Below are 14246 nucleotides of genomic sequence, written 5' to 3' on the forward strand. Positions count from 1 at the left end.
ATTTTAACGTGCAACTGCTTGATAAAGTGTTTGACCAGTTTTAATCATCAGGTCAGCTTGTTTTGAAGAGAAGGAGACCTCTGAGGATAATTCAGCAACCGTCAAAAAACTCTTGAACTGTGACCACTGAAGTAATCTTAATCTAAAACCAAGCTAAGCACCTCTTACAAGCTAGCAGCTTAGCTCACAGCGTTATGTGTTCGCTGTAGAGCGGCGCAGAAACACTGATTTTAACGTGCAACTGCTTGATAAAGTGTTTCACCAGTGGGCTGTTTGTTTTGAAGAGAAGGAGACCTGCGGATAATTCATCTACTGGTAAAAACAAACCTTAGTACAAGCTAGCAGCAGCTTAGCTCGCAGCCTTTCTGACATCCTGTTAGCTAAAAACTGCTTAATTCAGTGTTTTTCACCAGTTTTAATCACCTGGTCTTTTTGTTTTTAAAGAACAGTTTAAAACCTCTGTCTTTTCTAGTTTACTAGGTAGGCTACAAAGAGTGTCATGCAGTCGCTCCTGAAGTTCTCTGTGCACAATGACGCAGCTAAAAAAAAAAGTGCAGAGATTTGACCTAAAAAGCGCCTGTCCACTTTGTTCCTCTCAGCTGATGATTCAAAACTTTTCGAGGTAGTCATCATGCAGTGTAACATAGTGCTTTACCTCTGCCCTGTGTGTTCTTTCTGCACTAACTGATTAAAATGTTTCTCATTGTAATCTTTGAAAGATTACGACACAACTGCTGCTAATGAAAGTGCAGCCGGTGTTGACGATGAGTAATACGAGATGCTTCCTTTTTTAATGCGGGAGGTAATGAATGTTTGATCAGAGGTAATAAATGTTTGATCCGTATATGATGAGGAGGTAATGAAAAAGCTTTTGTGTCTTATTCCTCATGCAGGATCATCTTTTATGAATGTGCTCGTGCTGATGAAATTCACTTTGATGCAAAATTAGAGAAAACACAAGGCCGAGTTTAACGGAGTGTTACACATTTTCTGCTGCCGGATGGCAGTGATGTGAGTGATATGATAATTTCTCACTTTTCATATATAATGTGGCGATTATACTGTTGTTCATAACCGCTGATGTGGGGCTGATTGGGTTTGTTTTCCTCCTTATTAAAGCCGGAGTGGAGCAGCAGAGTCGATGAATATTCTATGAGAGCCTTAGTTTTATTTTGGCTTTTTTCATATGCAACAGCCTCGCTCCATTTTCCTCTGCAGCTGAGACTTTGAGACAAAAACTCTTGTTTCTTTACCGATTATTCTCTATAATAGATGATCACAAAAATAACAGTCGTATCTCCTTTTAACTTGATCTTTCTATTATTACTCACAGTTACATCACTCGCTGCAGCTTTTGTAGAGTGGTTCAGACTCTGGATGCTGATTGCAGATCTGGCAGGTGTGAGCGAGTCCTGAGCTGGCAGGTCTGACTCGGACTCGGACAGTGTGTGAGTAATGAAAGCAATCAGACCGACAGTCACCCTGACCTGTCAGTGTGGAGTTGTTTACCGCCGGCTGCAGCGATGCCCTTCTCTAACTTACACTGAAGTGGTCAATACCATTAGCACCTCTCGTGAGGTGGCAAGGAGAGACACTGCTCTAATACTGCTGCTGCAACACAGCGCAGCAGAGCCAGAATCAGGTTTCACGTTTGTTCATTTTTTTATATCATTTTGCACGATAGATTCAGCCCACAGACAACACGGGACTGCACCATTAGCGCTTGGTTTTAGCATGTAGCCAATCTCCCAAGATACTGGGTTGCATCTGATGATTATAAAGACAACTCTTTAGACAACAACCAAACTTTGAAGGCTTCAAGTTTAGCCAGGATGTATCTGAATAACAAATAAGGGACGTTGAGGCCAAGATTACCTTTGTTATCTCTGTTTACAGTTCGACCAGCAACTTGAGAAGAAGATTGGAGGTGGAAAATAGAGACGACATCTACGATGGGATTGTTATCTGCATTTATATGTCCCTAACTTGTTACCCGGCTACACTAAACCAGACTTGTCTCTTATAGTTAGCCAAGGTTAGCAAGCCTGTAACCTACTGCCTCCATGTTGCATTAGACTTGGTTGGAGACCTACACTTCCCTCGACCCAGGCGACTCAGCTGAACACCCATCAGGTGCAGCCCGCTCTTATTTGTAGGTCAAGTTTTAAAAGGTGTATAAAAATGAGTTTGTGTGTGTGTATTAACGTCCCGCCCTTTCCTCTACCCAAAACACACCTTGTGGCGCCGCCGTGTTGGAGCCCTCAGGTGGGCTCAGTCTGCAGCAGAACAGCTTCTTGTGTCGGTCTGAAGCAGATATTCACGCTTATGGAAAGTTCAATGACTGTAGTGTTAGTGTTAGTTACGTCTCCTCTCGCGGTTCCTCCTCTACTCTGCTAATCCGAAACAGATAGGCTGCAGGAGCCGGATTTGTCAACGGAGCTGTCAATCATGATGCCACGCCCCCTTTTTATAGCATCAAATAACTAATTAAAAGTAAACTAGTCAGAAAAATGAACACTTGGACATAAATCAGCATGATAAGAACTAACTATAATGACAGAAACTATGTTTGAGAAAAATGTATTTGACGTGTATTTTGATTTTATACTTTGACTCATGTCCCATCTGTTAACATGGAGGAGGCGGGCTTTATGAGCTATACTGTAGCCAGTCAGCAGGGGGTGATAGAGAGGGTTTGGCTTCACTTTAAGGGAGCTGTCATGTCGTCCATCTTTTTATACAGGCTATGATCCAGAAGGTCAAAGCACATGCTGCTGAGCCGGTCTGCTAAATGCTTTGAGCAGTAAACCATCAGAAATGTTCAGCGCTTAAACCGCACCCCAAAAGTTTCTGAACTTTTAGACAGTGCTTCTCTAACAAGCAGGGATTTTGGGGGGATAAAATGATGTCCCTGGGTCTTAATTCAGACCGTGGACGGGCGATGGACTTGCTCCAAAGGTCTCTTGTCCCTGGGGAAAGTTCCTGCACTGGAAAATCTTGTTATGGCACTACAGGAGTTACTGACTTAGACCTCTGAGTCAGATTTCTTGTAAGGTCAGAAAACCCCTCACCAAACCTGACCTTTAAGATCCAAAATGTCTGAATCGGAGAGTCTTCTTCCTGAGGCTGAAAGTTGTCATGGCGAAGTCTGAAGTACAAACGTTTTAGCTGAAGGAAAAAAAAAAGATAAGAATGGACAGATTGAGGGAAAAAGAGTAAGAGACGACAAAGTGAGCTGCTCTGAAGTGTCGACAATAATCAGAAGATGTGAGGACGGATGGTGGAGGAGGGAAGTGCAGGACCTTCAGATGACACTGCAAAAAGTGCAACAGCAACGTCGTCATTGATGTACAGCAGAGATCTCACACTGTGTTGTATGTGATGGCAGTATTATATTATCATGTGTCTGTGTGTTTGTGCATACGTGCATGTGTGTGGCTGTTGGATTAATGCCCCTCTCACCCCCCGCAGTTATCCATCTCCCCCCCTCTGACTCTTTCCATTCAAATCCGGCAGCGTTCTGAAATGTGCTGCCCGTCTGCCTGCTCGCTCACAGAGCTCTCGTGGCATGTAAGGGCACTTCACTTGTGTTGTATAAGGTCTGCTGGGTCCTTCTTCCTGTCCACACACACACACACACACACACACACTCTCATTACCACCAAATGAGCTGTGAGTCATCTTCAGAGGGAGTCTGAGCCGAAACAACTCTGAACTCCAGGACAGACGCGACTGAAAACGCCCTCTAAGAAAGTGTGATTATTTCAAAGATGCCTTCGTGACACAGCCGAGCGTCCTCCTCCTGTGAGTAGAAACAGATATTTGATGAGGTTCGGGGCTTTGTAAGTAAGTATAGAGCAAAATAACTCACGCTGGCCTCACACCAAATGACTTCTTCTTTTTTCAAATGTCAGAATAAAATAATGAGAGTGTTGCAGGAGTTCTGGGATGAGAGTTTTTAATCCGATCCTGGTTCAAGCAAACAGTGCAGTCCAATAACATGTCAAAGTGCGGACAGAAGTCGGTCACGTATTTGCGTTTTTTATTAATATATTATAAATGTTGGCTTTTTTTATAACAAAATATAAATTATACAAAATCATTGACCCAAAAACAACTTAAATACACACATGCACATGTTTTACCACTTGCACCCAGGGTTGGGAGGGTTACTTTAAAACTGTATTCTGATACAGTCACTAATTACCTGTTAAAAAATATAATCAGTAACCTAATCAAAGTATCACAATTTTAAAGTAACTGATTACTTTCAGTTACTTTTGGATGACTTCAACACTTTATCTGCAAATAAAGACAAGAGAAAAGACATTTCAATACTTTTGTAATGTGTGAAAGTTTAAATTGATAGCGGTAATTATGCACATTTAAACGTACTTTAAGTCTGCTGTTCACACTACTTCAAGTAAACTGCCATAAACTTCTTCCAATGTGGAGCTTGTGTGTTTACCTGCACCATCCCGGCCGCAGCTTCACCAGAGTCACAAAATGATCAGGAGTAGAAGAAGACGACAGGTTAGCCAACATTTTGAACTGGGATTCTGTGCAGCTAACGTTAGCAGTTGGTCCCATTTCCAGCCAGTGAAAGCATGTTCAACACAGGACATCAGAGACTGTTGATGGCAACTTTGAGGAGCGGTGTTGTGAGAAAAAAATCTTCTTAAGTGCAAATTTCTTCCTAACTTTAGCATTAAGAAAAAAGTTAAGAAAAATTGATATTCCTGAATACAGTTCTGATGGTTTTTTCCTAACTTTCTTATGTTTCTTCACAAGAAAAAAACTTTTTTTTTTGTGACAGTGAAAAGGTCAGCCTCTACATTCATTCATTTAAACATATTTTAGACAATCAATTCGCTGAATTTCAGTTTTAGGTTCACTTACAATAGTTTAGTTACAGTCATTAGAATGTTAGCATGTCACTGTTTTTGCTGTACATCTCATATCTATTAAAGCTAAGCTAGCAAATGAGACATTTAAAGGGCCTCTAAGCAAAGCCAAAAACTAATGTTTGAATATTTTCCTGTACTTGAAGTAACCTATTTAATCAATGAACTACGGTTCACATGATTTATTACATACTGTGTGTTCGGTACTTAAAGTAAATGGACTTAATTAGCATTTCTGATATTTTTCACTATTTTTAGATATTTTATAGGCCAAAAAACTCACTTGATTTAGGAATATATATATTATTAGTTCCATTGCTACCTCATGGAAAACTGCATCATCATATGACCATCAGTAGGTTCATTAAATTAACTAAACGATGAGCTAATAAAACTCATGATTTATCAGTGATTTTAAACATCTAGTCAGATTAATCCCTGGTGAGATTAATCACCTCATTAAGATTCTTCAGATTATAATCTGCAGGCTCGCTGTGCTCGCACATCCTCCCTCCTGGTTCTGTCCTCGGGGATCTCACGTCTGTTCAAAGGGCCGAGGTGCTCAATCCCGGGCCTGGAGGAACTCTAAATGATGCTATTGAATCAATTAGCTGCCTAATTGGGCTGAGATAAAGACTCTGCTTCCTTATCGCCAGCCCCACCAGCAGTTACAGATGGCACCGGGGCTCTCCCAGTGGATGTGCCAGGAGGTCACAGGGAAGCTGCGGAGAGTTCTGGAAATCTCACGGTAAAGCAAGAAGGAGTGTAGACATAAGTTGCTCTAAATGAATGTTCTGCAGAGAGTTCAATCAATCAATCAAACCAAAGTCATCTGAGTCTGATGTCTATAGCTGTCGTAGGCCTGTAATAAGCCTGTCCTATCAATTTGACAATGGAATGATTGAATGGCTTACCTACCTGCCTACCTGAATGCATTCTGCCCATGCACACATGGCAGTCTTCCACAAGCTAAAGCTAATGAGCTAGCTGCACAAGAACAGCAGAGAAGGGTGTTTTGATACCGTCAGAGCTTGCAACGAAATGTACTCCAAAGTGGCTTAGTTCTGCTTTAAAACATGTTTCTTCTTATAGTAATGAAAACTTTTTCACCCACGATGGTGAGCATTTAGCTACTTTTATATTCTCCAACACCAGACAGCTATGAGCTTTTTAAAGGAGCAGTCCGCCCCTGGAAAAAGCCTCTGTCAGTCAAAGCTGGTGTCCTCTGTAACCGATAGAAGCGATAATATTTGAAATTGGCGCCATAGCTGTGGAGAAAGTTGTACAAACAGCTCGTGGTTTCGCCCATTCTACATTCCTACAACACCCAGTATGCATTGCGCCCCACCCTCTGAAAGGAACGGCCCAGCGAGAGATGCTGGAGTGAAATACTATCGTTTTCCAGTCAAGGACATTGATCGCTGCAGGCAACGGCTCAGAGCGGTACAGAATCCAAAATACGATGAAAATATAGCGGTTGATCGTCTAAAAAATCTTCAGGTCTGCAGTCTACATTTCGGACCTGTTATACGTAGTCTGGCGTAGGTTTTCCAGGACCCGTTGGAGAAGCGGATATTGCCTCCAAAGGCACAGAGCCAAAAATGTTTTCTCCCATCATGGCGTTAGCTCCCCATAATAGCACGATAGGACTGAGGTTGAAAAGCGGCGAGCTGGCCCTTTAAAGCAGCAGGAAAACTTATTTTATAGGTTGAATCGGTTTAAAGCATGTCACAGAGTGGAGATGTTGAGCAGCAGAGCAGACACGTTTGTTCAGCATCATTTTGTCCTCCGTCCGTCTGTCTGGAGGGCGATGTCGGCTGTAGATCACCTCTACACTCCCTCCTTTGTGTGTTTATATTCAGCTCATTCTGACTTGAAAAGGAGAGCTCTACTGTACCATCGTTTGTTCTGCTCTGTGTGTGTTGGGCCGATAACACTACAGTTTACATGAATGCACAGAGGAACCTCCCATAACAATACAGCATGTAAGGACACATCTGTTACCCTGTGTCCTCTGGGAAAACTGTGCAGATTGATGCTTTTACCATCTGAACAGACATTCAGAGAAGGAGCGGCTGCAGCCCTCACAAAAACAGACAGGAAGTGAGAATCTAAAGATCTGTGGATTAAATGTGATTTGCTGATTGAATGACACATTTTACACGCGTCTCAATTAAATTGTATTCAGCACAGGCCTAATACGTCTTCTAACGAGGGCTTATGCAATTGAATGCATCATTACACAATAGAACCTCCCACAAAGCAATCCATTATTACCTCAGCTAACGACACACTGGAGCCTCTAATCTGCTAATACCTGCTGTTGTAGCTGTCTCTGGTGCTCTCACCATCAGGTTTCAGAGGCTCGCCCGGCTCAGCCCTCGTTCTAACTGACGGCAGAAGAAGTGAAACCTGGCGAGTGAGCGATGGGGAACAGCTGCCGCTCTCCACAGGAGGAGTAACCTCTCCACCTGTTGGCAGACGATTCAGGGAGGTGACCTCAAGACCTCAGACCAGCTCAGATTAGGAAGAGGAGGATAAAACTCGGTGGTGACATTGAAGTTTCAGAAGATCCCGGGGAGGTTAAAGAATATTTATACCGCAAATGGAAGCGTCCACATTCCTTTTTTCCTCACATGGCACCAATTCTTCTGCTGGGTTTCATGCTTTCAGTTAAATAACATTCGTATAGACGCGTAGCACGAATGACGATCTTGCGTTATGTCACAAACGTCCGTTACCTTTTTTAAAAAAGAAATAAACGTTGTGCTGGAAATCTAAAAAATCTAATAAAAGAGAGAAGTTTGTCTATTTGAGTTTAATTATACTAAGTGATTCTTTTGCAAACAGACGGCTCCTCAAGATACAAGACAGCTCCCTAGAAACACTTATAATGCAACAAAAACGAGACACATAGCTCTACGTCTATGCGCTACCTGTTAGTATCGGCTCTGGGAAGACGTATCAAGTCGTTATAACAGTTCAGATAAAGGAAAACGCGCCCTGTGTGGAGACTTAAACGGCGCATTGAAACGATTGAAACGCTCCAGGGGTACCTCAATGTTGTATTTTGAAGCTTTCTGCCACTGACAGAGCTGCTGTGTTTGACGAGTTGGGAGTAAGGACACAAGGGAGAAACAGCTAGCTTAAAAATATGTCTTTAAGAAGTTTCTCAATGTCTCATTTGTTTAATCCGGACAGAAAGTGAATTATAAAAACTACAAGTTATGGTTTTACAATTGGTTATGTGTGCGACTAATTTCAGGAGCAGTTACTTCCTTGAGTCTAAGCTGGTCGTCCCCCGTCTTTGTGCTAAGCTAAGCTAAGCTAAGTGGCTTCTGGAGGAAATCATATATTTCTTAGCATTCAGAGTGTCTTATATAACAATGAAGAATGTTTTCCAAAAAGGTCAAACTTCTGCTTTAAGCCATGATATTCTCAACATCAATAGCTGGGTTGAGCTAGCATTAGCAGGGAGAACAAGAGATAAAAACAACGCACCAAAACAAAAGCGAGATAACACACTGCATGAGTATTTTGGGCAGACTTCTCAATTCAGTCAAAACAGAAGCACAAACCATAAAATTACGTTTGAAACAAATTAGATGTGGCTGCAGGAAGAAAATGAATATCTCTTGTCTCCTGATCATTATCTTGGTTAAAATTAGTGTCAAGTTTGACTTCAGATATGAATTAGCATCAGCTTCAATTAAATGATTATGAGCCCCAATTTGGAAATATATTTGTCTGTGTTGTAAATTAAGCTTTTATTAGCTTTTTGAGTTTCTTTTTTTTAAGGAAAATATGTGTCTTCTCTTCCCCACCACGCCGATCTCTTAAAAGTCGCTATATAAAAAAAACTCCCTCTTCCCTCCCCTGGAACTACTTCTCAGCCAGTTACCCACTACAGTGGACACCTCTCTCAATAAACACCTGCAAGCCAACAGCAAACATAAACAGGAACTTATACCCAGCGTTACAATAATTTAGAGTTTGTAATTTCCAGGTTTATGTCATAAAGGTTATCTGATATCATTTCACCTCTTCGCGATTAACAACTGAAAAGACAATGGATGCTGAAAATTTGGAGGGAGATCTGACCACATTTACCCATTAGCTATCGTTTCATGCTAACATCACGGGTAGATAGTGTTACAGGATTGGATAGGAAAGGTGTTAATTCCTGATGTTAGCTAGCTGGAGGCAATGTAAGCTAAGCATTGGTTATGTTAACGCTTTTGTGACTGTCTTTCAATTTCAATTCTCAATTTGGGGGCTGCATCCTTCGAAGGCCTCAGCCTATAGAGGATGAGTCATTCGTAGCCTGTGTAGATCACTAAGGCTGAACTGAAATGAGACGGTCTGGTTTACAGAGGATTTCCTGTTTGTGTCACCAGCTTTTCCCGCCCTTAACCGGGCTTCAAGAACATGGCTCCTGTCGCCTAGCAACATGTAGTTTGCAAGTTAATTAGCTATCATAGCTAACGTCACATAAAGTAACCTATTATTTTATAGATTAATTGAAGTTTCAAGGCCGCTTTCGTTATTTTTAACATTTGTATCTCTAGCTATTCGATCGAGTTGAAGCCAAACCATTGGCGTGCAATGACTCTCGTCGGGCTGCGAAGGATGCACCCGATGGATCCTTTGTTGGCTGCATCTGAAGGAGCCTTGGAAATGGGACAGCCTTCGACGCGCCGCTGTTACACAATACGGCCTTCAAATGTGTCCTTTGACGAATGCAGCCCCTGAATTGGGACACAGCTTACACAACCTGAAACACTGCATAACAACATTATTACAGCCTTTTAACTTGATGTCAGAGGAAAATGGCCACTTTGTGAATATGACTATAAACCCTGCCAGTTGCTTCCCGGATTGCAGGACCTAAAAACTAGCTAGCAGGTTAGCATCTCATGCTTGCTAACACTTTTGATTTTCCTGCCACTCTCCCTTTTGTTCGTTTGTTAGTTACAATTCCTCCAAGCTTTGAAAAAAAGTTAAGAATCTGCCCATATGGCGTTTCTTGTGGACTTTAATTGCCGTGTATCTGTGTTGCGTGTTGCACACCTGCCTCGTGCTCTTGCGTCAGTCTTGGTGGGTGGTTAGCAGCGTGCCGGCAGTCTTAAATCTGTCAAATCCCTTCTCTGTTGTCAGCTAAGTCTCTGTGTTCATTCTCGGCTTATTTTTTGAAAGTGCACGAGGCCCTCTTTGAATACAGATGACACAATTAATACTGAAATCTGAGAGGGATTACCTTAATATGTCAAGAGACTTCCAAAATTAGCACGGCGTGACACTGATACGATTCCCCGTGCAGGAAAAGGATTTAAATAAAGATTATTATGTAATTGTAAAATACACCCAAAGGACTGAGCGTCACAGGTGACCTGCAGGATTCAGTCAGTGAGTCTGAGATATGGAAGCAGGTTTGTTTGTGTTTGCTCATGGGTTTAATTACAAAAATAAGAGGTGTGTGTTCCTCTTTTTAGCCGTCCTAATAGAAAACAAGGGTAAATATCTGCAGACAGACCTTGCCACAAACACATCTGACTTTCACTGCATGCTTTTCTCTCACCTCTTATCTTTCTCAGTCCAGCCAAAACCTGCGTATTGAGCTGGAGTCAGAATTGGTGGTCAGGGATACACAGGCAGACGGGTGTTCACCTCCCCGCCTGCTCCACCAGCCATGGCACAAATGTCACGACTCAGAGGGCCCTCGGTTGCCTGAGTACCACAGAGAAATCACACCGGCACGGATGAATAGATTTAATTCAAATGGGAGCCCAGCGCTATTCATGCATTCACGGACCCCTGACTTCATTAAAGCCCCACTTCTTTCTGGGGTCACGAGGAGGAATGTCAGAAGCAGGCTGTGACATGATAATGAAGGTTATGAAGAGTTAATGCACTTTCTACATTATTACTGGACCTCCTATGATTGGAAAATGGTCATTTAAAAGTCGGGAACTTGAGTTATTAAAGCCGTAACCCTTGGTTGATTTGGCAACACCCATGGTTACAACTAGCTACATCAAGTGTATCTCTTTATATACTTAATGAAGATGTAAAAGGGCGATTAAAAGACTAAAGTCTGACACTCTCAACTTAAAACACATTTAAGTCTCGAACTATAAGATTTTAGAAAGACTGAATATCTTGCAAGGTCACTTTTTACAAGATTACAAACTAGATTCCCGTTGATTATTTCCCATCATGCTCCTGGTGGAAATCTACAAGAGGGAAAATAAACAATGGAGCAGAATCACGAGCAGCTTTTAGCTACAGCTGCGTGGTTTGTGTAACCTACAGTGATTAAAACCAGTGCGTTAGCTGGGTTAGCTTCGTGAGCTTGTAGGACGTTAGCGAGGCATATCCTTTCACTAGTTCTCCCAAGCTAACTGTTGCTAACTATTGCCTTATTTTCTTTCGTAGAGGAGCTGCCGTAACTAAATGACTCTATTTTGTGGCCTTTTCACAATAAAAGTCCCCAGTAATGCCAAGCTTCTGCAGGAGGATGTTCTGTTATTAGCATCAGCCATAACTCCATGCAGCTCTGATACAATGGAAAGATTGTTAATGGTAAACAGGTCAGGCTGATATCAGATGAGATAATATGACTGTGGATTATATGCATGCCTCTTTTGAATACAAAAGCTTTTTTATTTAACTACAGGAAGCACAGTGCCTGACTCCACCACTAACAAGTATAGCTGTGTAATATCAGGTTGTATATTCATCAAATGGCTTTTGCAGAACTCTACATATATGAAATCTTCTAACTCACAGATAATATAAAAGCTCTAGAATATTTCACTGTGTGTGTGTTTCTTTAATGGCCCCAAAACTTTGCAAAAAAAGTTGTTTTAATATCCAGATGTCTTGTTCTGTCGTGTAATTCCATTCAGAGAAGAAAATACAGCATGCTTTTCCCTCTTTGATAGCGCCGAGCTAACCGTCGAAGCAGCATTGATTGTATCAACATGCAATTAAATGCTAATTCAGTGATGCAGTGTTATTATGGGAAGCACTGCATGAGCGGCCCCTTTAATTATCTCTGATTGTGATTATAACCTTGCATATTGTCGTTCTGCGTCTTTATCTTTATGAACACTGTTTGCCCAACTTTCCATGAATTAAAACAGCAGTGGAGCTGCAGTGTTTACTCACAGCTCTGCCTCAAAGTGTGGAGGTCAGCGCTGACTGTCTCTGCTGTGATTACTGCAGTTTGTTCCGAAGTTAGTGAAGGATGTGAGACCAAGTGTTTACTTTCTTCAAGGACAGATGTATCTATAAAGTAATATTAACTGCACCTTTTATACATAAAATGCTTTACAGTAAGAAAAACAAAATGCATATGAAAACATACAGAAGGAACATTAATACAAGGACAGAGTGCCTTTAAAATAAGATGGAAAGTAAAATCCACCAATAAAAAGAAAGAACATAACAGTCTGCGACACAGCTCATAGAATTAATTAGCTTAACGTGTTGCAGCAGCTACTGCTAACCAAACACTAAAAAGTCTGACACCCTCTCTCGCGTGTAAAGAACTTATGGTCTCGAGTTATTTCCCACCATGCTCCTGGTGTAAATGAACATGAAGAAAAAATAAATGAGTGCAGAAACAGAAGCTTTACTTTGGTAATCTGTGTGATTGAAGCTGTTACGTTAGCTGTTTAGCATTATGAGCTAGCAGGCCTTTCAGAGCCTAATTCCCTTATTCAAACTTAACAAGGTAAATATAACCAACTTAATGATAAAACAATGAAATATAGGAGTGCATAGAATGCATAACAATTAAGTAAAATACAATCTTTATAAGTAGAAGTACAGCCGTGTAAAGCGAAGTTTAAACAAGACTAGGTCTAAACCGAGTATGTGGCTGACCGCATCAGGTCAATGTGCGCTTTTGTGGGCAACACTGGAAACGTGGTGTGTGCGTAACGGCTGCGGGGCGTGTTCTATTTCATTTTAAATGCATGAAAACAGATGAGAGTCTTGACACTGCTGGCGTGACACGCTGAAAATGTCGGATGTAGGAATAGGAGGCTCGCCTATTTTTACCGCGAGCTATGCATGGTTCTCGGCCAAAATGCACGGTGAAAATGAATTGTGATGAGTCCTAATGATCTCTGACAGCAAGATTAACGTCTCTCCCTGTAGTAAAAGTCACAGGCATGGAGAGTAAAGTAGGTCAACACTTCCGGTATGCTTTTTCAAAGTAAAAGCCCGATCTGGAATTCTGACTCCCCTCGTTTGTACACAATGCTTTTATTTTGAAGTGTTTCCCGGGCCGTTGTTATTGTGGTTCTTTTTACTTATTTGTAACTTTTCCAGGAAGTTATTTGATCAATAAAGTCACTCACAGGCTCCTTATTGTGGTTCCTGCTTAATTTTCTTTAAAATAAAAACGTAGTCAGAAGTCTCCCGCCAGCCATAAGTGTATATGTTATTAAAAATTAATAAATAACATCATGTTACAGAGGTTACTTTTAAACCTTTAAAACCAACACCGGAAACTAGCCCTGGACATGCACACTGCAGACGTATTGTAGGTGAGGACGGCAGATGAGCAGCGGAGGAGCAGCCCCGCCTACTCCCTGAACAAAGTATCCAGAGCCGTATAGACAGAGAGTTGCGTCAGTGGAGGTCCAATATGCTCCATGATCCGCCATTGTGATGTCGCAACTCTCTCTCTCTACATGGCTCTAAAAGTACAGACCCATGTGTAGGGCTGACCCCAGCGGAGGCCAAAAAAAGTCGGTATCAGGAAAGATTTGGCTAGCTAAAGGCTAAATTTGGAGGATATGATTTTAACTCCTTTTTAGAAATTTACTACCACCTCAAATTCTAGTATTGACTAAGCTTGTTTCGAAGTACTAAGTGTGTAAAGAAAGAAGGGCTGCTTCGGCCATCTTGCTGCTGCTGAATCCTCATCCACATTTCCTCAGCATCGCGCCTGTGTCCCAGCAGATAGGAGGGTTACAGGGGCCGGTGTGCACAGGGAATGGCAATAGAAGGCCGGCGTATTGTTATCAAATTAGATTCATCCCTCTGCTCCAGATTGCCATGATGCTGCTTTTAAACAAATAAGTTTCATTCTGTCAGCCAAATGTGATTTATGTTGCAATCTCTTCCCCTGCAGATCGAGGTCGCGGTTGAAGGACGGGACCCGTCACTTAGCGAACGACACGAACGTTTACGTCAAAATGCCCCGCGCGCCTTCTGTGCATCTCCCCGCCGCCGGTGGAAGCAGAGTCACAACAAGATTGTTGTCTAGTAGCCGTTGCCATTGATGCCGCACTCTGTCAGGGGCTTATGTGTAATGGATTTAAATTG

The 14246-nt window shown here is 41.9% G+C and overlaps 1 protein-coding gene across 12 annotated transcripts in view; it reads left to right on the top strand.

Annotated features, from left to right (window-relative positions):
- Positions 1-14246, top strand: part of slc8a3 (solute carrier family 8 member 3) — a 113507-nt gene that overhangs the window by 77535 nt on the left and 21726 nt on the right. The window contains exons 3-4 of one of the 12 annotated variants that reach the window (XM_069661467.1): positions 1628-1653; positions 5742-5768. The exons of 7 other annotated variants lie outside the window; for them this stretch is intronic. In XM_069661467.1, the coding sequence (XP_069517568.1) occupies positions 1628-1653; positions 5742-5768 (53 nt within the window). Of the gene's footprint in view, positions 1-1627; positions 1654-2779; positions 2804-5330; positions 5346-5741; positions 5769-6070; positions 6086-10289; positions 10307-10528; positions 10564-14246 lie in introns of all 12 variants that reach the window. 4 more of the 12 variants (XM_069661468.1, XM_069661459.1, XM_069661460.1 and 1 more) reach the window with 4 other exon arrangements.

The sequence above is a fragment of the Semicossyphus pulcher genome, unplaced genomic scaffold (genome assembly GCF_022749685.1).
Source record: "Semicossyphus pulcher isolate SPU_LCO1_2020_fin unplaced genomic scaffold, fSemPul1.0.p SCAF_14, whole genome shotgun sequence".
NCBI lineage: Eukaryota > Metazoa > Chordata > Actinopteri > Labriformes > Labridae > Semicossyphus > Semicossyphus pulcher.